A 25,944-nucleotide genomic window follows, 5' to 3' on the forward strand; every position below is an offset into this window, starting at 1 on the left:
CTAGAGAGGAGTCAAAATATTTCCCTGTTGAAATCCCTAGCCTTGCATCCACTCCAAGTCTGGCCTATCAGTACAACAGTTCTTGTTTTGTGGATTTCAGTGGGATAACTGTCTCCACTACTGCTCTATGTTGATCTTTACAGTGATCTCTTCATTGTTTGAGGAAACTTGAGTAAATCTTTGCTATGGAAACCAAAAGAGGTTTCATTTAATCTGTTTAGGCATGTTAGAATTTGTAGTTTATCCTAACCAAATCACATTTATGTACTAACTGCTAACATATAATCTTTGGTATTTTCAAATTCCTTACGTATTATTAATTACCTGGTGAACAAAGTAATGGCAGTGTAAACAAAAGAAGATTGATAGCTTCATAGCCAAAGGTAAAGGAATTATAGAATTCTAGTCTAATCTCTCATTTACTGCATAATTTTGCTTTAAGGCCACATCAGACCTCAATAGGAGAGTTCAGAAATATTAGATTATCAAGTCCACCATGGGTTTGGGAGTAGTAAGTTGTTGGTAGATACGAGGTCTAACAATTAAGTTCGCAAACTTGTTGCAATGATGTTGCTAACCTTTTTTTGATATCAGAGGGATTATTCATTATGAATTTGTACCAACTGGATAATCGGTTAATGAAGTTTACTATTTGTAAGTGCTGAAAAGATGGTGTGAAAAAGTTAGGCGGAAACGACCTGAACTTTTTGCCAACAATTAATGGCTCTTGCATCACCACAATGCACCAGCTCACAGGGCACTGTTTGTGAGGGAGTTTTTAGCCAGTAAACATAACTGTATTAGAACACCCTCCCTACTCACCTGATCTGGCCCCCAATGACCTTTTTCTTTACCCGAACATAAAGGAAATATTAAAAGGAAGACATTTTGATGACATTCAGGACATCAAGGGTAATATGATGACAGGTCTGATGACCATTCCAAAAAAAGAGTTCCAAAATTGCTTTGAAGGGTAGACTAGGTGCGCCGGTGTCAGTACATAGCTTCTCAAAGGGAGTACCTTGAAGGTGACCATAGTGATATTCAGCAACGAGGTACGTAGCACTTTTTCTAGAATGAGTTCATGAGCTTAATTGTCCCACCTCATATTTTATCTGAATTTATGACCAAGAGAAAACAAAGTGCTTAAAATATGCCCTGGTCGCAAGTCTATTATAATTTACCACTTAGTTGTACAGGATGTATATTCATTTCATTGCAATTACCAGCCCTATTTACTAGTAATATGTCTATTTGAATTATTATAATAAGGTTGTATATATTCCTAAATTGTTCATTTTGATCTTATAAAGCCTTTTGCATGTGTGGTTTTTTTCCTCTACTTTTTTAATGCATCAGGGACTAGAAATGAGTGGAATGCTATCGTAAACAAGTAAAAAATCTGTTATAACCTTTGTACTACTTAAATGAAGAAAAATTAAAAAAAAAAACCCATGTAATTTCCAACTGATAATTATCCCATTCAAACATTGGTGAATATGTCCCTCAATCCAAGTCGACCTTCTTCATCAGAGGTAAGAAAGTATTTTCATACTAAAATATAAGAAAAACCTGCTTATTGTTTCTGAAAGTTTTTGATAAAGCAAAAATATGGGTTAAAGTATTAGATATTAACATCACTTTGAACCCAACTTCGTGTATTCCATTGTCTGATTATTGTTTTTGTATCTCTAGCTCACTTCCTCTAAGTACCCGGATTGAACTGGGACCTTTAATGCGTTGATCCTACCCCCTTTTTTTTCATTCCTAACTTTGTGATGCTCTCCATAGTTGACTTACATACCATAGGGCAGTCTTTATTATTCTCTCGCACAAGCTTTCAACTCTTTGCTCCTCTCTCAATTCATTGTACTCCTTGGCAAAAGAAAAACCCTGGTGAATCCAATTCTTCACCTATTTTACACTTATGCCTACAGCAGAATACGGCTGGAAAAAAATATATCAGCATAAGGACTACTGTCACATTAAATTCATGACCATGAATCTCAAGTGGAGCCTCCTGCTGGGATGCGGTCAGACTATCTTCTACGCATTCATTCCATTTTCCACAATTCTAAGCAACTATTTTGTATCTTCTCCTCATTTTCTATTTAAACCAACTTCAACCAAGCTTCCCCCCCACAATTCCTGTATGGTTTTACAAATATTTAATAGTGTACCTATTAAATATATGGTATTAATAGTATAATGTATAACATTAGCTATTAATAATATAGTATAGCCAGGAAATAATCTTTTAAATGCCCTGGTGTTCAAAATACCTTCTAGCATATGGCATGCTTCACTATCAGAGCTATACAAACATCTTAAATTATTACTGTCATCAAAAGTGTAGAAGTAATTTACTTTGTCTTTGAAAACAACTTGAGCAAAACATTCAGTTCAAGAGCCAATTTTATCTCCCATAAAAATTACTAATATTGTAGGTCATATTTACTTCAATGTTTTAAAGTTGTTTCAGATATTTAATATTGTAGAGTATAATTATTTAAATGCTTTGACTTGTAATATGCAGTGAATATCAAATTTATTAGATTAAAGGTAAAATTGTATTTCTGTAATTGTTCTGTTTCTGTTGTAGTAATCTAAGTGTTCTTGTAAATAGAAGAATTCTAACTGAGGTCCTAACAAAATATTAATAGAAAAGATGGTATATATAAGCACAGACAAAATAAACTTACAGACGTGCCCTGTTTAAGAACAACCAATTTGTTTCTTCATCACTGTTCAGGAACAGGTTCTTCCTAAAGTTCTTAGAAACAAAAATCTTCCCCAAACCACAGTATGCACACCTTTGCAGGTGCTGAGAACTAGCAATCATCACAACTATGTTAGGGAGACAATGCATAAAGGATAAGGAATCCACAAGGTCACCCCAATGGAATTGAGTAGGTAGAGACTGGGGGAGGGGAAAGTTGGTAATAAGAAAGCTGATCTTGGTGTTCTACAATGGTATTCTTACTGCAAGCCACAGAAAGAACACTGTATGTCAGAGATGTTAAGGTAACCTGGGACCACCTCTATGACCTGGTGTCTAAGGGAAACTGTGCTCCAAGGGCCAAGTAGCCAACTTAACAAATTTTTGGCTCTTCATTTTGTTTTTCATGTTTTGCTGAAGAGAATGCATGCATTCCATGTTTACTTCAGTTATGTTTATTAAACTTAAAATTTCAGAGAACATCAATTGAATTTTTTTCACTTTAAAAATATTTTAACTGATGTTCTTCTCAATTTATTCAGTTGGTGGAACTTCATGTTTTTTATGTCCCTGAAGGATCGTGGAACTATAAGTTAAATACCATTTCAATAGAAGTTGCTAACAAATTCATTTCAGCTGGATTTATAAGGCAAGTATTTTTGTAGTCATGTTACAGCATGTCTGAAAAACCAAGCTTTTTTCTGCAGAGAAAAATGCTTTCTGGAAATTTAAAAATTATAAGTGAAAAATATCCTGTCTATGTGATGGATCCAATTTGTAGTAGCTTAATGAATACTATCAATAAATAGTGCTATATAACGGTTAAATCAAAAAGTGCTGTAGGAACAGACATCACTTAGCTGTAGTACTGCCACCCAAAACACAGGGTATAATCTATACATTACTATGGTTATACACAAAGAGAATTAAGAGAGAAAGTATCTGAAATTAGAAACCTATTGAAGAGCTGTGAATAGCGGTTAAACCAGTATACCCATAATGACTTTTTCACTGAACTGTTTAAAAATAGAAACACAGAATATATGTATATGTACACTTATATGTACGTATATATGTATTTTCACATTCACAGAAACACACATGACACTGTGACCTGCCCGTTGATATTTCTCTGGTGTGTCCTTTGGTCTTCCCCATCGCTGTCTTCAAGTACACCAGCCTCCTTGTTTTGGAACCCATCAGACATGGCCCTCCCTCAGGGCCCTCGCACTTGTTCCTTTTGTCTAGAACGCTCTTTCTGTCTTTACATATGCTATCTCCTCTCCTTCAGGTCTTGACTCAAATGTTACTTTTTGTTCAGATCTTCTCTGATCACTGTATTTAAAATTCCAGCTACCCTCCCTTCCCTGCTTTCTTTTTCTCTATATAGACACTTAACAGTGTCTTATAAATTATGTGTTTTTCTTATTTTGTTAATTTTTCTATCCCACCACTAGATTGTAAGGTCTATAAGGGCAGAGATTTTTGTCTATTTTGTTGATTGTTTGATTCCCATCTATTAGAACAATGCCTGACACATGGAAGGCACTCAATAAATATTTGTTGATTGAATGAATGTTATATAATGTTTCCCATGAGACCCTAGGAAAAAAAAACTCAGAACAATAGATTAAGTGATGGCTTTACATTTTACATGTTGAGGTATGAAGTATCCCTCATAAGCAAAGATGTGGAGTCTGACAACATTTGATCATCAAAGAAATTCTTAAGCACTAGCTAATCCTGTCAAGCTTCCTAAAATAAATATCTGTAGCTAAATCATTCTTTAATATATGTATAAAAGTATATAAATTCCATAGCAAAGTTTTGCTATAACAATAAAATTTGGAGGTAAGAAAAGTAGACAAGCGTTTTCCTTTTTAGTATGAAAAGGGCTTTTATAAAGTGTTCATTTTCATAATTTTAAGAAGTCAGACTTTTAATCATTTATTTCTAAATATTTACGAAGGCCAACAAAGTGCCAGGTAATGTATTGGGTTGTCGGAAAAGTCATGACGCATTTTTGCAACGAAAAACAGAAAAAATACGTCATGACTTTTCCAACAACCCGATAGAAACATAATATATTAAGCTATATATGATACATTAAATTAGCTGAATAAAGCTACCAGTCTTTAGTATAGCTGAAATTTATTTCGTTTTACATTATAAAGCATTGTTATATTTCAGAGTATCTCCTCACCTCACTTTACAAGCCCTGCGGGAGCGTCTCAGCAAGTTCCTTGGTGAAGATGCTGTTGCAGAAAAATTTTTATTTCTGAAATGCATTGGAAATAATCTAGCTGTGGTAAGGTTTTTTCCCCCCTTTTGATTAAAGAAAACTGTACCTTAACAAATTACATTTTTTAAATTCTTATCGACTCAGCTTCTTAATATATTATGAGGTAATCGCAATCATAATGAAACGGAAATATCACTAAGCACACAGATCATCAAGAAATCATGGGTCTTATGGCATATTATCAAGTATAAAATGATGGGGGTATTTGTGTGTGTGAATTTCCTTAGGAAGAAAAGAAAGACAAATTTAAAATGTGATCATATAAGTAATGTGTATTTTTTAATTTAAATGATAGTGTTTAAAAGCTTTTTAAACAAATACTTGTGCAGAAAAATGGGTTCTCATAAATTGGGCCACAATTATACTTGTTTAGTGTGAAATGATATGACTCCAACATATGTATTTTTTTAATCAGCTGTTAATCTGTTGAACACTCCTATTTGTAGATTATACAGAGTTTTGATAGCTGAAATTCTCAATCCAATAAGCCATCAGATGTCAAAGTTTCTGGTTTATTTTTTTAATCAAGGTTTTTTATATGGAAACTCTTTAAAAATGCAGTATATTCCTACTCCACCTAGTTAACATATTATTAATTAATATGTATTTATTTATGTAATTATTTGTTTAACATCTAATTCTGCCATTAGACTGTAGCTCCCTGTGAGCAGGGGATTTATTTTATTCACTGGTATTTATAACCAGTGCCTAACAAGAGGCATTTAAATGTTTATTAAACAAATTAAATAATGAATGAAAATGGAAAGAAAATTTTACCCCAAAGTAGTATGATAGAAGAATTTGCTATGTGGAATTATTGGAATCAGCAATTAGATTTGAAGTTATTGTCATTTGAGTTTTATTTAATATGCCAGAATATTAATGTACTGATCTTTGGTTTTGACCTTGCAAAGATGTTGTGTGGGAAAAGTTTTCTGAGCAGAGAAAATAGAGTCAGAACAAGAGTAGAAAACCAGGCAACTAAGAAAGAGTGAAAGGTTCATTTTTTTGCTGGAGCACTGATTGTGTATAGTAAAGAATGAGTTGTACAAATAGTTTTGTTCAAGGTCTTTAATGCCACATTAATGAATTTAGATTTTTTTCTGAAGCCTTGGCGTTTTTGAGCAGAAGATGACATGATGAGAGCCTTAAGAGACTATAGATAGGGATTGTAACCAGGAAACTTTTGCAGCAGTTAAGCAAGAGATAAGCAGGTCCTAAGGAACAGGCTGCTTCTCAGATTTCATCTGCTACTATTTTCTCCTTGGTGCTACACTTCAGACACAAAAATCTTCCTTTGGTCCTCAACAGCAAATTCACTTTTGGTTTATAGCCTTTGCACATGCCTGGAAATCACCCCTGATTTTTGGATAGCCTGCTTCTTTTTTTCATGACTTAGGTCTCAGCTCAAATATTATCTTTTTTTATTATTATTATTATTATTATTATTATTATTATTTTGTGTCAGGTGTACAAAACAACATAATGATTAGACATTTAAACCCCTCACAAAGTGATAACCCCACCAAGTCCACTACCCATCTGACATCATACATAGCTATTGCAATATCATTGACTCTTATTCCCTATGCTGTACTTGACATCCCATGACTATATATATATATATAATTATAGTTGACATTCAATATTATTTTATATTAATTTCAGGTGTACAGCACAGGGGTTAGGCATTTATATAATCTATGAAGTGATTCCCTCAATAAGTCCAGTACCTGTCTGACACCCTACGTAGTCTTTACAACATTGATTATATTCTTCATACTATATTTCACATCCCCATCACTATTATGTGACTACCAATGTGTACTTTCTAATCCCTTCACCTTTCTCACCTGTCCCCTAATCCCCCTCCCATCTAGCAACCATCAGTTTGTTCCCTGTATCAAAGTCTATTTCTGTTTCGTTTGTTCATTTATTCTGTTCTTTAGATTCTACATATAAGTGAGATCATAGGTATTTGTCTTTCTCAGTCTGACTTATTTCACTTAGCATAATATCCTCTAGGTCCATCCATATTGTTGCAAATGGTAAGACTTCATTCTTTTTTATGGCAGAGTAATGCTCCAGTATATAAATATATCACAATTTTTTTCAGCCAATCGACTATTGTTGGACATTTCAGTTATTTCTATATTTTTGCCATTTTGAATAGTGCTGCAGTAAACATAGAGGTGCACATATTTTTTAGAATGAGTGTTTTGAATTTTTTTGGCTATATACCCAGAGTGGAATTGCTGGGTCAGGTAGTTCTATTTTTAATTTTTTGAGAAAACTCCACACTGTTTTCCATAGTAGCTGCACCAATTTGCAATCCCACCAACAGTGCACGAGGGTGTCCTTTTCTCCACAACCTTACCAGCACTTGTTTGTTGATTTATTGATGATAGCCATTCTGACAGGAGTGAGGTAGTATTTCACTGTGTTTTTTATTTGCATTTCTCTGATTAGTAACATTGAGTATCTTTTCATATGTCTATTGGCCATCTGTGTGTCCTCTTTGAAGAAATGTCTATTCCGTCCTCTGCCCATTTTTTAATTGGGTTGTTTTAGTGGTGTTGAATTGTATGAGTTTTTAAAATAAATTTTGGATATTAGCCCCTTATCAGATGTTTCATTGGCAAATATCTTCTCCCATTCAGTAGGATGTCTTTTTGCTTTGTTGATGGTTTCCTTTGCTGTGAAAAAAAATCTGTTTAGTTTGATGTAGTCTGATTTTATTTTTTCTTTTGTTTCCCTTGCTTGAGGAGATATGTCAGTAAAGATATTACTAAGGGTAATGTCTGAGAGCTTACTTCCTATATTTTCTTTTAAGAGTCTTATGGTTTCAGATCTTACATTTGAATCTTTAATCCATTCATTCTTGTATATGGTGTAAGAAGGTGGTCTGGTTTCATATTTTTGCAGGTATCTGTCCAGTTTTCCCAGCACCATTTATTAAATAGGCTGTCTACCCCGATGTAAATTCTTGCTTCCTTTGTCATAAATGACCATATAAGCATGAATTTATTTCTGGGCTCTCTATTCTGTCCATTGATCTATGTGTCTGTGTTTATGCCAGTACCATGCTGTTTTGATTACTATAACCTTTAGTATTGTAGTAAAATTTGATATCAGGTGGTGTGATACCTCCAGCTTTGTACCTTTCTTAAGGTATTATCTTTCAAGAGGGCCTTCCCGACCATTTAGTTTTTAGATATTCTTTCTCTAAGTTACGCTCTATTTTATCATTCTGTTTTATTTTCATAAATCACATATCCCTATCCTAAATCATGTTTACTTAACATTTGCTCTCCCAAGTAGAATGTATGCTACATGAGAGCAGGAACTTTGCATGTTTACCTAATTGTATCACCACTATATAGAATGCTGCCTGACATGCTGTATGCCCTCAATATTGAATGAATGAATGAATGACAAATGAACTCTATGGGTTGAACGTTTAGGAATTAAAGTATACAAGGTTGGGCTCTGGAACTAGATGACCTGGTTTTGATTCCCAACGTGGAAACTTTCTACCTGTAAAATGTTGGGAAGTTACATAACTTCTCTTTGCCTCAATCTTATCCGTGAACTACAAATAATATGTATGTCTATCATATGAACTTGTGAGGATTAACTCATATATATATATATAGATAGATAGATAGATAGATAGATATAGATATAGATATAGATATACATACACACACAGAGGGTGCCAAAAAAATATATACACATTTTAAGAAAGGAAAACTGTATTAAAATTGTAATACTCAATATATACCGATAACAAAAGATGAATACAGGTCATGTTTGACTTCTGCAATTACAAGAGGTGCTCAAAGTGGTTACCATCAGCATCCAGACTCTTCTGATTATGGCGAACTATTGCTTGAGCAACCTTGACCGAAGTGTCCACTTGTATACATTTTTTTTGGCACCCCCGATATAACTTAAAATAGTGCCTGGCACATAGTGAGTCCAGGCAAGTGATAGCCATGCTTACTATTATTAAATGACATAGAGTTTCTATTATGTTTAGTACAGCAAATAGAAATAAGATTATATTCTACATTTTCTAGAATCCAGCCTTAGTTACCAGCTTTTAGATTTGATTTGTGTTGCAGATATGTGCCTTCTGCAAAAAAGTAGGGGTAAAAAATAATTGAAAAACATTACAAAAGCTTTAATTTTTTTTCTCATTCATTTATTTCTAGGTAAAGGCAAAACAAGAATCAGAACTGAAACTCAAATCATTTGCTTCTCCATATGTATGTAATGTGACAGCTTAAATTTATGCTCATTTTTTAACTTACTGGCTAATTTTTTAACTTACTGTTTTTTAAATTACAAACTGATTATTTAAAATTTTGTATATATTTTAGGCTCTTCAACCAGGATTATATTTGCTTCCTATAATGGATCATTTAGGAAATATTTATTCAACATCAACTGTTTCTTTAGATGAGCAGCAGACTCATAATGGTGTTGCTAAGGCTGATGGAATAATCCACAGACCAGTTAGTGTAACTTTGTCAAAGGAAGAACCTAGAACAACAGATCCCAGTTTTTTAGATAACACTTTGGAAGAACTTCTTAACAAGAATCAGGAAGAAGGTGATTTCAACTGGAATGGGAAAGCCAAAGAGGTTATTATTGTATTTTAGCAGCCAGGTCTGTAAGCAAATTCTGGGCAAATCTAGCCTTACAAATGTGGGCAGTATAAAAGGAAAGCTACAATTCAATTTGGGTATTTTTAAAAATAGTTTCACCAGGTGGGAGATAAAAAACAATTTATGTACTATGTTAAAGTGAAAACAAAATCACAGGGCTGGCTGAATGGCTCAGTTGGTTAAGAGCGGGAGCTCTGAGCAACAGGGTCTCCAGTTTGATTCCCACATGGGCCAGTGAGCTGCGTCAGAACGGAGATGCTGCTGCTGAGCTGCCAACAGGTGGCAGGACGGCTGAGCTGGTGAGAGCACGTGCTCCTAACAAGGTTGCTGGTTCGACTGTTGCATGAGATGGTGGGCTACGCCCACCCACAACTAAGATTGAACACTGCACCTTGAGCTGAGCGGCCATGAGCTGCCCACGGGTGGCCAGATGGCAACTGGACTTGGAACTGAGCTAACTGTGCCCTCCACAGCTAAGACTGAAGGACAACTTGGCTGTTCCCCTTCTCCAATTCCCCAATAAAATCTTAAAAAGAAAAAAAAAATCACAATGCTTACAGCACTTAAACTCTGCCACCTTTACTTCTTTTATAATAGTTTCAGAGAAAGTTAAGGCTAAATATGAAAAGAAAGGAAATGATGAGTGCATAAAACCTTGGTATTAATTTTTTAAGTCCAGGAAGATCTTAGCCAGGGAAACAGTATTACACCAAAGCAAAACAACTTTAATGTTGGTTGACATTTATATTTCAAAGAATTTAAAATTTTTTATCTGAGTATACCCATCAATTTACTGATGATTCAGTTCTTAAGTGGTAGGCAATTAAATCAAAATTAAACTTATAAATATACAAGTAAAGCTAGTACTACACTCTAAGAATAAATTGAAAAATTATTTGAATTCTTTTACCTCATTTCATATAGAATATAAACTGGGATGGAAAAGCAGATATACCTGCTTAACCCAATTTTCCCCAAACTGAATTGACCAAAGAATTCTTTCACTTTCATGAAATTCACTTTGGAAATAGTTGCCTTGTATTATGTATGGTAAAGTTCATGGATATTCTGAACCACAGAACAAGATAATAGCATCTACATATAAAAACAAAATTTTATTTTAGTATTTTCTTAATGCTATGAACTCTATTTGCCATGGATAAATGTCAACATCAGCTGAGGGAAAAGACACTCCAAAAGAAAACCAGCCTGGAAAAAACCAATTTGGAAATTCTGAATTGCCAGGATCATTGGATGATTCAAATGATTATTTTAGCAACAAAAACAGGTAATTAGTGTAAATATTGATTGCACATGTCATAAGCTAAACTATAAGAAGAGTGAGATAGCCAGGGTACTTTTATAGGGATTTCTAACTAGAATAAAGATATGAGTGAAATCAATGATATTTTAAATTAAAATTACATTGATTCTGATCTTTGCTGTTATATACCAACATTCCTCTCCAAAAAAATGATGGATATTTTATCGATTAAATTTATTTCTGTTGTAAAACTTTTGCTATCAGGGGCAACTTAATGACGGAAAAATTTCTGTATTCATTTGCGTTTCTTAGAACTTAATTTTTCAGCCTGTTTTAGATTCTTGGTTATGGGTAAACTAATTCATATGCTTCAGTTTCACATTGGTATCATTTCATTCAGAATTATAGTACTTAAGCAACAGTTCTGCATATACTCATCTTTTTTTATTAATATAAGGAATTTTATAAACAATTATTCACAGAAGAACTGCAAATAAAATATGTTTACAAAATTTCCACTTATTTACCTTGCAATAGACATTGGACTATAATATGAATTTAGCTATAATATAATGAAATACAATTTTATTACTGATATTAAATGTAGTTTATGTTGATTGTTAATGAGTTTGAAAGATAATATGATAATTCTCAGGCTGACTTTAAAAAATTTTTATGTTATATCTATGTTTACAGAAGATGAAATAAAATATATAAAAGATAAAAAGCTAACATTTATGGGATCATTTTTAATATCACTTTCAAATCTCTCATTTTCTTTAAGTCAATTTCTTTGGAAAAATGAAGATGATAGAGTTAATATCATTAGAAAAGATGACAGTCAGGTATGATTTTAAGATGTTTCTTTAAATGTTGTATTGAAATTCAAAATGAAACTGCAGATTAAAATGTCGAAATTTTCTAACTTTATTGGTTAGAGAGTAGGAGAAAAGCCTGAAGAAAATTCAGGAGCCTGCCAGTTCGGTGAAATTTCTGAGTTCCATGATCTGGGACCTGTTATGCCCTGTGAAGTGAGAGCCAATGTTTTTGTATTTTGCCCCAGCTACCCTTGAGAATGAGTCACTTGATGGGCCTCTGGAATTTGGAGAGAAGCTTACCGCATTTGGATATGCTGCTCCAATCTTCTTTTTTTTTTTCTTTTAAAGATTTTTATTGGGGAATAAGGGGATGGGAACAGCGCTGGGGAATTGGGGAAGGGGAACAGACAAGTTGCTGTCGTTTTGGTCTTCAGTCTAGTTGTGGAGGACGTTGCTTCACTGGCCCAAGTTGGCACCATCATTGTGCTCTTCCTGGGCGAGGCAGATCAGTTGCCGGCTTCTGGACGGCTGCTCACTGCGGCTGCTGGCTACACACAGTAGCCCATGACAACCCACTGCCACTGGGGCTGCAGCCTATGCTGTCGCTGGCGACTCTTGGCAGCCCAGCTCCAGGTTGAGCTGTTGTTCAGCATCTTAGCTGTGGAGGGCAGTGTCACTGGCCCTCATATGTGGGATCCTAACCGGGGCCCTCTGGCGTCCCAAGCCAGTTCTTAACCATCGCGCCACGCGGCTGGCACCTTTTTGTTTTTTTAATAAAGTAATCCAAAAGACTGCCAACTTTGAGTGGACCCAAAGCAAGAGAAGCCTCACCAGGTGATCCAAGAGGCCTTGCAAGTAGTGCTGCCACTTGGGTTTGAATGTCCAGCTAATCCAGTGATGCTTGATGTGTCGTGGATTGGAATGCTATGTGGAGTCCAAGGCAAACCCTGGGAGGAGGATCACAGCTCTGAGCCCCACAGAGCTGTAATTAAGTGTGTTTTGGAGCAGAGGCATGCCATCTTCAGCAAATAATAGCTCTATTGTTGCTGGATATTAATAAAACATGCTGTCTTCATGCTTTAACATTTTTGTCAGTCTGGTGGATGCTTAATGCTAGTTCACTGAGGTTTGGATTTTGATTTCTTGGATTACTCATAAAGTAGATCATGATTTTATATTTTATGAACTCCATTTTGATAACTTTGTTTGGAGGTAACTTTTCAGGTATTTCTATAGTGTGTCTGCCATAGATTTCAGATTAATGTGAGTTTTTAATATACTCTAAGAGATGACAGTTCCTTGATGCTTATTTGTGTTGCAAATATCTTTCTCTCTTCTGTGCCATGTTTATAGTGTACCTTGCTGAATACATTGTTTAATTATTCTATATCGTTATTTCCTTCCACATTCTTCTATGTCTTAGACTGACAATGGTATAGTAGAATGTGTTGTTATTAGTGTGTTACTTTTTATCCTTACATCTCCTATGGTTCCTGATTTAATTTAGATTTGGCTCAAAGTTGTTCTTAAGTGAACATTAATATCACTTTTGCATTATGAAGTATCCTTCTTGGACTTATTTGTGCTTTTTTGGCCTAAATTCTTCCTTATTGTATATTACTTTCGTTTTCTTTTTGTTTACATTTTTGTTATGCTCACCATCTTTCTTTCCCTCTTTTTTCCCAGCCTTTCTGAATTGCTTTGTTTTAGGTATACCTTTTACATATAGTTTAGAGCTGTGTTTTGCTTTATGAGCCAGTTTGAAAATGTTTTTCATTTAGTAGATGAGTTATGTCCACTTATGTATTGATGGAACTGATGTTTGATGTCAGACTTGTCATTTTTTATAGTGCAATAGCGAGTATGATAGTGCGATAGAGAGAACAATAGTACAATAGAGAGAATGATAGTATGATAGAAAATGAAAGTACAATAGAGAACAATAGTATGATATAATACGATAGAACGATAGTACGATAGAGAGAATGATAGTATGCTAGAACAACAGAAAGACAGAAAGAAAGATATAGAAAGATGATATACGGAAGGAAAAGCAAGGAAGGAAAGAAAAATGATTTATTGAAAGGAAGGAAAGAAAAACAAGATAAAAATGATATAGATGGAAGCAAAGAAAGAAGAAAGATGGTGTAGATGGTGATAAAGAAAGATGAAAGATATAGAGTAAGAAAAAATGAAAGAGAAAGATATATAAAGATACATACATAGAAAAAGACAGAAGATATATGAAGCAAGGAAGGAAAGAAGGAAACGATGTATTGAAAGATATAGTAAGATATAGTAAGATACAGATATATTGGGTTGTGGGAGAAGTCATAACGCATTTTTGCAATGAAAAACAGAAAAAATATGTCATGACTTTTCCGACAACCCAATAGAAAGATTGAAAGAAAACTGTAGATTAGATAAAGATATATAGAAAGTAAGATATAGAAATCTTTGATAAAAAAGGAAAAAGGGAGATTTTAGAGAGAAAAATTGTGTTTCAGTGAAAACACTAGAATGCACACTTGTGGCTATTACAGTCTACTTCAGTTAATTATTTTTAGAGTTTTATTTTTCACCTATAAATGTCTATATCGTGACTTCTAATTTCTGGAATTTGGCTGCAACATCCCAAACTAAACTTTACAGAAAGAACATCCGCTACAGTAGGTTTCTAATAATATTCTTTGCTCTGTGAAACTACCTTTCCAAAACCCCAATGTGTTAGATCTGTTTGGGTCAAAGTTCCCTCTTTTGTTGTTATATATATATATATATATATAATATATATATATATATATATATATATTTTTGTAGCTGCCCGTTAGAACAGAAAAAGATTTTTATTGGCTTAATAGGGAGAAGAAATATTTTTAAGTCTGGGTAATTTAGCTGTTAATTACTGTTGTTTGTTCTAGCTGCAGTATCAGCTAAATTATTATTTTCCTTTCTATGATGACAGCCTTAGAATGTTCTGGAATTTTGATAATTGCCAAATGTTTCAGTTGTTGGATGACATCTAATTTAAATTCTGCAACCTGTTTTCCATTCTTATGGGCTAACGTGAAGAAGTTAAGAAGCCTCACTGCTTCCACAAGTTGTGAGCTACACCAAAGGTATAGCAACTCCCAGTGTAAATATTGGCTATTTGACCTTTGGCTCATTTACAAGCTTTTGTTAGATCAATTAATTCAGCTTGTTGGGCTGATCTTATTCAAGTAAATAAGAAGCTTAAATTTATGATTACCATGAAAGTTACTGCATATAGCATAAATATAATTCATCCATGTATCAGATTAGAAGAGAATTTTGGGGGAATTCAACATTATTCAAATCAGCCTGTAGTATCTGAGAGAAATAGGTGGGACTCTGTATACCCCTGGGGCATTACTGTCCAAGTAAACTCTGATCTTCCCAGGTGGAAAAGCAAAGAGGTATTTCCTGTCTTTTTCACAAGAATGCTGAAATAAGCACTATATAAATCTATAACTGAAAAATATTCACAATACACACAGGAATAGCTGATAATAGGGTATGTGGATTTAGAACCACAGGGTATCTATTTATAGCTGAGATTTTGTGCAAATATCCATCCTTTCCCATTGGGTTTTGTTTTTTTTTACTGAAAGGATAGGAGAATTACAGGTGCTCATACATAGAATTATAAGCCCTTCCCCTGTTTAAAGGTAATCTTGTACAATGAGCTAATTCAAGCTGGTGTATCAGGCCTCAAAAGATATTGGCAAATATTAGATAGAGGCAAAGTATTATCAATAGGTATTTTAATAGGAGTGGCTGACTTAATCTTGCCAATCAATATCTGGCAAAAAGTACTGGAAAAAAACTAAAATTGTATTAGAACATCCTGTAACAAACATTCATCAGTATCAAGACTAGTTTTCTCTTCTGGGGCTGGTGGGGTGACCCTGAGATGGCCCTGGACTTGGCCTGTCTAAAATCTGGCCTGCCTGTTAATGCCTACAACGGAGTATGAACTCCAGAGTCCTAAAATACAGAAGTTTACATAACTATTAGCAAAACTTAGTTCTTAGATTTAGTTCTCTTGAATAACTAAAGACCTAATTAAGACAATATAAAACATAGAGAAATATTTTGATGACAAATAGTTTTTGGCTTTCAGGCAAAAAACGTTTCCATATCAGTAGCAGACCAACAGTCTTATAACAAACTTTGTTTTACTTAGTAGAGAAAGAAAACTTAATTTTGCATCAGCTTACTCTTGATATTTAAATTTACTTAATCGCATTTAGCATAACCATACATAAAGTTCTTTCAAGATTTTCCTTTACAAACTTTCTATAACTTTCCCAGTTCCTTAGTTTGTCTCTTTTAAAATCATTATTTCCCCAATCTAGTTCATTTAGTCCCAAAAACATTTCACCCTTCTGGGAGGATATGTGAACATCATTGATTAGAAAGTCTCACACTATCAGGTGAGTTGGGATAGATTTGAGCAATAAAAATACAAGGTGCCCATTAACATTTCTTACACGGAGAGGAACAGATTCTGATTTAAAAACAGACATTGGTTGATTAGATGTCCCTATACCATTTGTACAGAAGCTTTACTCCAAAGGGGAGGGCAACCTAGCCAGGTGGTGTTAACAGATTAAGTAGCCCCAGTGTTAGTAGGAAGGGGAAATGCACTTAATGGCCATTGGAGCAGCCCTATGCTTGCTTCTATTTCCTTTCTTTTTCTAAATCCTATTTTAGTTTTCTACAATCCTTAAGGTGACCTGGCTTTACAATAAAAGCACATTCCTCTTACAGGAGTTTCCCTAGCAAACCTTAAATAATTTTTTTGCTTTGTTTTCAGAAACCAGTAGGTGCATTAATTGGAATAACTCAGAAAAGCCAGGATTATATGTTCTAACACTTAATTCAAATTTCTTTGCGAACTCATCAGAGTCCTAGAGAGGGTTGGGGGAATCTTTAGATTTCTTTGTTCTGCCTGCATACAACCACGATTCCTCTCCACCCAAGACCAGCTCCTCCCAAACGGAGCTGCTGCAACAGAGGTGCAGAAAAGAGAGACAGAGAAAAAAAGGAGAGTAGGTCCGGACAAGTAAAGCACATACTTGGACAGCTGAAGAGGAAAAAGTGGGGTGTTGGCATTTAGCAGCTTCAGAAACCTTTAGTTCAGAGACAGTCTCTAAAATTTTCTTACTAGCTTCCTGGAGTGAAGAACATCTCTCTACCATTTCAGAGGCTTCTATTTGTCAATTGAGGGAAGCCTCCCATTCTGTTTAGTTTGACCTTTAAGCCAGCGTTTTCTAATTGTGCACACAAATATTTAGATGTCAAAAGACCTCCATTTTGGCCATCTTAAGTTGATATCACCTCTAGATAAACCTTTCCATGTCAGTAAGTACTTGCAAAACTCCTAGGAATTGTACGTCTAACTGCAGGAGAATAATGGCGCTGGAGTCTGGGAGCTTGTTGGCTATTGAAGCATGATTTCCCATGTTATTAGATTTCTTTTGAGATCTGCAGAGTCTGAACAAATATATAGTGATATTATGTAGTGGGTTGAAATGTGCTGTGTATGGGTTGAGCTCCGAGGGGCTGTCACTTCCCGAGTCGCTTCAACCCTCTTACGTGTCTCGGTTTCTCTCCCCAGCTGTCTAATACAACCGTGAGGACTCAGAGCGCTAGGTAACCAGCCTTTATGTGTGCGTCCCCGGACGAGTCCAATATTTAATTACAGTTGTGTTGGAATTCCCTATGGGGCCACTGCACGTTTTGAGGGGTACCCTCAAACACCTCCACAAAGATTCTTAGTCACCTAAGAATACCCAAAATTTGAGCTGGAGGGAGTAAATGCCCCTTATCTTCAGAGTTGAACAAGTTCAGACTCATTAATCTGGTGAAAAGTTTTGTTCAGACTCTCAGTAAGCAATTCCAATTGAAAAGCCAAAATAAAAACCAGCCACCCATTTCATTTCTCCTCTCCAAGAGTTACCTTAACTCTTGTCCTTAACCTGGGTTACCTCAACCCTGCCACCTCGAGGATTTTAAAACAGCTCAAATAAAGTCAGGGCCTCCTACCTTAAAACAGGGAGGTCTGGAATTCCAAGAAAAACTCACCCAAGTTCACCCGATGCTAAGCAGGGAGCCGGTGGGGCACAATGGGCCCCTGTTGGTACCTAGCACCAAATCCGAATCCAGGCCTGCAGGGTGTCCCTGGGTGGGCTTCTTTGGAATCCTGCCTGACTACACCAAGTAATGTTGACGAAAAACATCCAGCCTAAGAGAAAACTTGTAAGAGTTTATTTGAGCCAAACTGTCGACAATTGCCAGGAAGCAAAATCTCAACAGATTGAGAAAATGCTCCTGATTTGTCATTTTTTTAATGTTATAGTTAGTACATGCTACTATGTGGGGTTTTTGCACTTTCCCCCCTCTCCTTGTATTTAATAATATTGTACTTTTGTTCTAGTGTTTACCTTTATATTAATACATTCATGCTAGCAATTTTAGTCCTCTTTTCTCTTTTTTAATTGATTCTTCTACTTTTGATTTATTACCTCTAAAGTTATTCTTTGACTCCTACCTGTTGCATTCACTATAATCAAAAAATCACCCTTTCCCTTACTTTCTTCTCTCATGTAATTTTAGTTGTGTTATTTCTACTTTGTCAAAGAATATAACATTTATATACTGTGCTTCTAATTTTATCCCCATCACCTCTGTTTTAGTCTCAACTAAATATGTTCAACACTTACTGCCAGTTCTTTTGTAGAATATTTTTCAATCATCTCTTGCTTGGATTAAGCTCAGTTTATAATAGACAGAGCTCTTCAGTACAAAATTCCCTTACTTCTTCCACATTATAAACGTTGTCTAGAGCAGGGGTGGGCAAACTATGGCTGCAGGCTGTTTTGTGAGGTTGTGACCTACTAATGTTTTTTACATTTTTAAAGAGTTGAGGAAAAGAAGAAATATGACAGTGATCATGTGTGGCCCCCGAAGCCTAAATTATTTACTCTCTGGCCCTTGACCAATGAAGTTTGCTAATCCCTGCTCTAGAGCCTGGATACTTGCACAGTTTGATCGGCTCTAACATCCTTGGCTTATACATTTTTCCTCTGAGTTTCTTTAGAATGTTGCCGTACTTAAATCTTGTTTCATGTGTTACTATTAAAAAGTGTGACACCACCCTGATTTTCTTTTCTCTGTAAGCTAGCTGGCTTGAGTATTTCAGTCTGAAAGGCCAGAGGATTCCTTTAATGTGTAATAATGTTACCAGGCTGTATCTCAGTTGAGAGTTCTAGGTCATGTTCCTATGGGCACACAATGGGCCCTTTCAGTATGAAAATCAGAACTTTTGTTTTCAGAAATTAATTATAATTTTAAAAACACTTTAAGTAGCAGATCTATTCCATTGGTTTGTTTTTCTTTTTCAGGGGCCACAATTAGTCGTATCTCAGCTCTTCTTATCTTTTATATCTGTTACTTCTCTAATCTATTTTACTATTTTCTTTGTTTCATTTTCTTTGCCCCTTTTATTTCTGTTCTACATTATCCTTACTGTATATTTGGTCATATCTTTTCCTTCTTGGATGCCTGCTAATTTACTCATTCCTAAGACAATTTTGGTTTTTCTTTAATTTCTTTCTTCAGTTTGGCCATCTTCCATTTCACATCTTCCTGTTTTCCATTTTTATTCTGAGTTATTTAATTTTAGATTTATGAGTATTCGTTAATATCTGCAAAAGCCTCCTTGATTATCTTTAATGTAGGTAGGGAATATTGTTAAATTTTTCTCTGCTTTATGGCTGCCTGTTTTTAAATTTTGTTTTAGTTTTCAATTTTGAGCGTTTTAAAAAGTAACTTTGTGTGGACACTAGATACTTTGTAGATGTTGTTTGTACATGTTCATTTGTGTGGATTTTTCTGCATTAGTAATAACAGATGTTCTAATAGAGGAACAGGGAGTGGTGTTTTGGTGGCTTTTCTGCTTCTTAGATTAGGGGGGCCCTCTTCCTCTTTGTTGATATAGTGAAATACAGTTATTTATTTATTTTTAAATAAATGTGGCCTTTTGGGAAAGGGGTCTGTTTTCTTTGGGGTTTTTTTTTTTCCTGCTAATTTAATTCAGCAGAGCTCTTATCTTGGCCACTCTTCTTTTTCCTTACCACGTTGCCCTGAAGGAATACCTCTCACTTCCAGAGCATTTTCCTCTCTCTCAGAAGCTATGTCTTCCCATAATTAGCCTCTCTCTGGCCTCCTACGTTTTACAAGCCCCTGTCTTTGGATTTCCCATAAAAAGTGCTATGCTGCACCAGATCTTATTCTCACTCTTGGTATTTCTGCTCTGCATGGGAGGAGCTGCTTCTTCCAGGCTAAACTGTGGTTGATGTTTGCTGTGTTATCTGTTCGTAGTTCTCTAATGTACAGTCACATCTGTCAGCTCAGTCGTCAGCTCATGAACACACTCTGCTGGTCTAAGGTGTTTATTTCCCTACTGCATGTAAATTAAGGCATGTGTCAATTAAAGGTTTCTGTGTCCTAGTTATGCTGTAGGTGTAAATTATGGGTGACTTTATTTGCTTTCCTTTTATAGTAGTCGAGATGATGTGTGGACAGATTCTGATTTAGGTGGTTGCCTTTATCCTGTGAGAGCCTGACTTTTATAAGTTAAAAAAAATAGCATAGCCTTTAAAAGGAACAATAGAGCAAAGTAGTAGTAAGGGCTTAATAAAGATAGATGTAGAAACTAGTAAGTTACAGAATTTAAAACTCTAGCAGAGGTGAAACAATTCAAGATCTAATAAAGTGGTGGTGGGAGAAACATCAACATTGGTAAGGCTTGAGGTAGTTTATCAAAAAAGAGCAGAAATATAAAAATTAGGACAGGTAAAGGTGATATAAACACAAATACAGAGTAGGTCAAATATATGAAAATAATATGTATGCTAAAATTTGAAAATGTGATAGACTGTCCCAATTTTCTAAGTGATCAAAATTGGCTCAAGATTAAAAAAAAAGCAGTAGGTATCTTAGAAAAATTTAAATGTTACTAGAAGAACTAAGATCGGAAATATAGAATAAAATCATTTGGAAAGCAGTAATGGGTTTTTGTTTTGTTTTGAATTTTGAATTTCAAGTCCCTGTGGTTAATGCCCATCTAATAGTGGAATGCAGAAGCTGGAGCACAAGAAAGAACCCATAGCTATAAATAGAGATTTGGGAGTTCATCACCCCATAAGTAAAAAAAATGCATTGCTGTTGTACATTATCAACTGCCTACAGATGGGTGAAAAATAGTATGTCACCCTTCCAAATCTTACTGATTTTCATGTTTTCTTATACAGATAGGTAAAAAAGAGTGCATCACCATGCCAGATCTTATTGATTTTCCTTCATTTCCTTGTCAATCTGCCTTGACTCCAGGAACAACTGAGACCTCTTTATTACAGATTGAGAGTAAGTGTGAGGTAAAATTAAATGATGTTAACATCTAATGTTTGATGAGAACAGAGTTTCAGTTTGGGAAGTTAAGAAAAGTTCCGGAGATAGATGATGGTGATGGTTACACTACATTGTAAATGTACATAATTCCATTGAACTGTACATTTAAAAATGCTTAAAATGGTAATTCTATTATGTATATTTTGGTAAATTATTTTAAAGTATATGAATTGTATGTTTATTACTACATATGTTTAGTCAGTAATATTTCTTTTAAAAATATATGCTAAAATTTACATTTTCTGTGTAAAATTCAAGTATAATAACTTGGGCTCAAGGTAAATTAATCAAAAGAATTAAAACAAGAAATATAACTTCTTGAGCTTTATCTAGTTTTACAAATACATGTAAATTCAGATGAGACATACTGTATTATTTACATATATGAAAATCACCTTATGTATCACTCTTAGAAACTAAAATGACTCCTTAGTGTTTTCCACAGGGGCAAATGCTATAATTCAGGAAGAAAAACAGAATTTAGGTAAAATTTATTTTTGCTGTTTTAAGCATATTGAAGTTGTACACACTATATTTTAGGAAATGAACCATCTTTTAGCTATTCGACATTGATAAATATGGGTTATAATATTTTAGGAGAGAAGATTATCAAACAAATGAAACAAGTAAAGGAAGAAAGAAGATATTTGGAAAGAATTAGAGAAGAACTAATGAGAAAAGTTGAAAAGCTATATGAACAAAGCAAATTAAAGCCATATCACGGTAAAATCTATTACATATCTTTTATCACTATAAAGAAAAAAACTTTGTACAGTATTTATGCTTTTTAATGTCTACTATTTTACTGTTATGATTTAAGCGGTACACTACTAATATAAGTTCAATAGAGAAAACATTAAATCATTGCTCAACTATTTTATGCAATAAACACAGTATGATTTACATAGGGTATTTTTTACTAAAATTCAAATATTTTTATGTGACATTCATTTATTTGTTGCTTCGTTGTTCCATCCATTCACTGAATAAGTATTTATTAAGCACCTACTGAATTTAACCACTGTTCTAGGGGCTGAGGAGATGCAGATAGTCAGACACGCTCTTGTCACTGTCCTGAGAGCTTACAGCCCGCTGGGGAAATGATGACTCAGTTGAGCAGTAATGATACATCCTGATGAACACCATGGTAAAGGCATCACAGAGCTCTGTGCCTAGGAACACAGGAGAAGGACACTGAAATTAGGTGAAGTGATCAAGAAAGCCTTCCAGGAAGATGTGCTAGAATCTGAAGCGTGCCTCCTCTTAATTGCAGGCCTCAGGCACGCTTTTCCCTCCATCTGCATCTGCCTGTCCTACCTCCCCCTTCTGTCCCCTTCTTCCCCGTTCACCTGCCTATCTCCTACTGATCATTCATTTCAGGTTACATATCACTTCCTCTAGAAGCCTTCTGTGAGTCCCTCAGTCTGCCCTAGGTGCTGAATTTGTTAGGATGTCTGTCTGCTTTGCTGACCTGAATGAATGAATGAATGAATGAATGAATGAATGAATGAATGAGAGACTTAACTAGGGAAAGTAGGTAGTTTTCTTACAATAGAGTTAGAAACGTTGTTGTTGGGACTGGTGGAAATGGAAAAAATGAGCCAGGGTGGAGAAAGTATAGGATAATGGTTTGCGAGATGTTAAATGATTTGAGAGGCCTGTATTTTGGGTTGTACTTGAGAATTATAAGGGTAAAAGGTTTATGTGGAATTAACTGGTTTAGGATTCTCAATTTACAGCAAAATTATTGTTTCAGTACTAGAACTGCCTGAAGGTTACGGCCACCATCAGGAGATATTTCTGAAGGTTCTACCTCCTAATATTAAAGTGCATCGGCATCGCAGAAGTGATGACAATGCTAGCCTTGTTGTAATGCGAAACAAGTAATTGTATCAGACAAATTTGAGCAATGGACTGGAAATCACAGCACCAAGATTCTAATACCAGATCAGTCTTTTACTTAGGCAAGGAGTTTCTCCTTTGTGCCTCATCTTTCTTTCTATAAAATGAGAATGATCAGTCACTTTCGACTTCAACAGGAATGTTTCCAGATAAAGAATGTATCAGCCATCAAATATTTATGGAGCCTACTATGTGCTTCAATGCCAGCATTTTTTTAAAAGCTGAGGATACAGCAGTAAATAAGAAAAAAGTGGCCCTGCCCTTTAGAGCTTGCTTCTAAAATGGAGGGGGCGAAGGTAACAGACAATAAGCAAAAAAGACAATATCAGCTACTGATTAGAGCTGAGAAGAGCATCATTTAAAAGAGCATAATATAGAGTGATGGGGCAGGAGAGGTGCTTTAGCTGGTGGTTCCAAGGACACCATTTCTGTGGAGATATCGTTACAATTTAATTAATAAGGAGGCGGGCATGTAAACAGATAGGGAAAAACAGTCAGAGCAGCAGGACATGAAATGTCAAGGTCCTGAGATAGAATGAGCATGTGGTCTTAGCCCTGAAACAAGGCCAGTGTGGTTGGAGTGTGATAAATAAGCAGGAATGGAGAGGGAGACAAAATCAAAAGTTCAGCAAGGGACAGAGGCCAATTCAGGAGTTTGGATTTTATTCTCATTAAGATGGGAAGCCATTGAAGGATTTTTAAGCTAGAGGTTTACATGATTTCTAACATATTTTACAAAAATCAGAATGACTTCTATATGGACTAGCGTGCAGAGGGGCCAGCCAGCATGAAAGCTGAGAGACAGACAAGTTAGTAAGTTAATGCAGACTATACAGAGCATGAGGATTAGATACATGGCAAAAGTCAAATTTCGAGTTAAGTTCCATATAGTTATATAATTTTAATCAAATCACCACATAGAATTTAATGTGGGGTTTGATTTTTTTTGATAATCTTTGAAAAAAAAAACACCAATTCTGGTATGCTAGCATGTAGTTTGTGTTGCTGTTAAGTTTGTACTTAGAAGAATCTCATTTTGCCTAAGTGATTTCCTGGCTGGCAGTGTTGAATTTCTAATTAAAGATCTCAGGTTTGAGAAATTCTGCCCCACACAGTTTTGGGGATGTATTTGGAAGAATTTTGATGAATGATGACTCAGAATCAGATGATATCACAAAACAAGTCATTGTGGCAACTAAAAAAACAAGGAAAAATCTGAAAACGTATATTATGCCTCTTTCTTTCACAGTTATAGTGATATAAATCACTATAATCAAATCAGATTATGTAAAAGTAATCAAAATAAAAATATATGCATTTGCTATTGGTAGTACTTTTAATAAAGGTGTTCTAGAAATGATAACAAGCTTAAAGAAGGACTTGATTGTGGTTCCTGAATTTATACTATTTACTGTATTTGTAGATAAGGACTTGTATTAAACATTTTGCTCTTAGCTCTAATTTCCTCAGCATGTAAGGAAGGAAGAAGAGGGGAGTAGGCGGGTCTAAATTAACTCTAGGGTCCTTTCCAGGTTGAAAAGTTTAATCCTTTAATCAGACTCAAACTATAGCCTTTGCTTTTTTTTGTTTGTTTTTATAGCCTATGATGGTTGGAAGAAAAAGCACTTTGAAACAAAGAAAGTCACAGCATCATTGGAGGAGGTTTTAACAAAACTTCGAGAAGATTTGGAACTTTACTATAAAAAATTGCTCATGCAACTTGAAGCCAGGGAGATCAAAATGAGACCAAAGAATCTGGCAAACATCACAGACTCTAAGGTGCTACTAAAAGTGTTCACATTTTACTAGAGAAGTTCTATTCAAGATACAGTATATGCCATTTCATTGTTAGTATTATATTTTGGATGCTAGGACCACAAGTAGCAAGACCTTGATTTAACCTGGTTTAAATAAGAAAATTCATGATCTCATGTAATGGTTGCTAAGGAGATACAATCAGCATCTTAATGATGTCTGTAAGGGCTTAAGTGCTGGTAATATTTCCTCCCTATTATTTTCAAGTGTTGGATTCATTATAAGACTGCTTCTCCTCATGGTAGCAATAGAGCTGCCTATGGCAAGTAGGGCTGTCTCCCTCCATACCCAGAGAGAACCTCTCCCAGTTGCATGGAACATATAAAACTTTCCCTTTTGCCTGGTGGGGCCTTAACCAGGCCCACCGTGTACTAGTGATAGTTACCAGAGAGTGTTATGTGCTGACTTAGACCAATTAGGATCAAATCTGTACCTGAGGCCAGGGTCACTTCCTCTGATTTTATAGGGAAGAGATTAACACGTGATGCAATATGGAGGGGCAAGAACATGGTTACCACACTTCTCTTTTTTAGTGTGTGTGTGGGTTAATAACACCCACGGAATCAGGTATTGACTTTCTAAAGAAATTATTAAATTATGTTTAATTTTCATCAATTGATTTTTTTGAGATAGTCTTGAATGTTGAAAACTGTGACACCTGAAGTTTATATTTTCGTCGAGTAATTCTACCACATATTTAAAGAACAAATTCCAGAGGCCACTTTTCAGTTTAACTTTATTGATTGATCCCACTTATCCAAAAAAAGATCTTATGGTAATTACCATTAAAAGCATGGTTTTAACTTAAGACATATTGAAACATTAAAAGTTCATTCTTTTGTATTTTCCCAATTTTATTGAGATATAAATGACATAATGTTGTATTAATTTAAAGTGTACAACACAATGATTTGATATAATTATATACTGTGAAATGATTACCACAATATATC

General features: G+C 35.0%; 1 protein-coding gene across 1 annotated transcript in view; it reads left to right on the forward strand.

The window, feature by feature from the left end:
• Positions 1–1,467: 1,467 nt before the first annotated feature.
• SPATA1 (spermatogenesis associated 1) overlaps positions 1,468–25,944 on the forward strand; it is a 70,053-nt gene continuing 45,576 nt past the window's right edge. Inside the window, exons 1-10 of the mRNA XM_019647762.1 lie at positions 1,468–1,535; positions 3,262–3,368; positions 4,910–5,027; positions 9,239–9,292; positions 9,407–9,638; positions 10,871–10,982; positions 11,743–11,803; positions 21,118–21,229; positions 21,872–21,997; positions 24,777–24,955. Of these exons, the coding sequence (XP_019503307.1) occupies positions 1,500–1,535; positions 3,262–3,368; positions 4,910–5,027; positions 9,239–9,292; positions 9,407–9,638; positions 10,871–10,982; positions 11,743–11,803; positions 21,118–21,229; positions 21,872–21,997; positions 24,777–24,955 (1,137 nt within the window). The 5' untranslated portion in view covers positions 1,468–1,499. The remainder of the gene's footprint in view (positions 1,536–3,261; positions 3,369–4,909; positions 5,028–9,238; positions 9,293–9,406; positions 9,639–10,870; positions 10,983–11,742; positions 11,804–21,117; positions 21,230–21,871; positions 21,998–24,776; positions 24,956–25,944) is intronic.

The sequence above is a fragment of the Hipposideros armiger genome, unplaced genomic scaffold (genome assembly GCF_001890085.2).
Source record: "Hipposideros armiger isolate ML-2016 unplaced genomic scaffold, ASM189008v1 scaffold_115, whole genome shotgun sequence".
Classification (NCBI taxonomy): domain Eukaryota; kingdom Metazoa; phylum Chordata; class Mammalia; order Chiroptera; family Hipposideridae; genus Hipposideros; species Hipposideros armiger.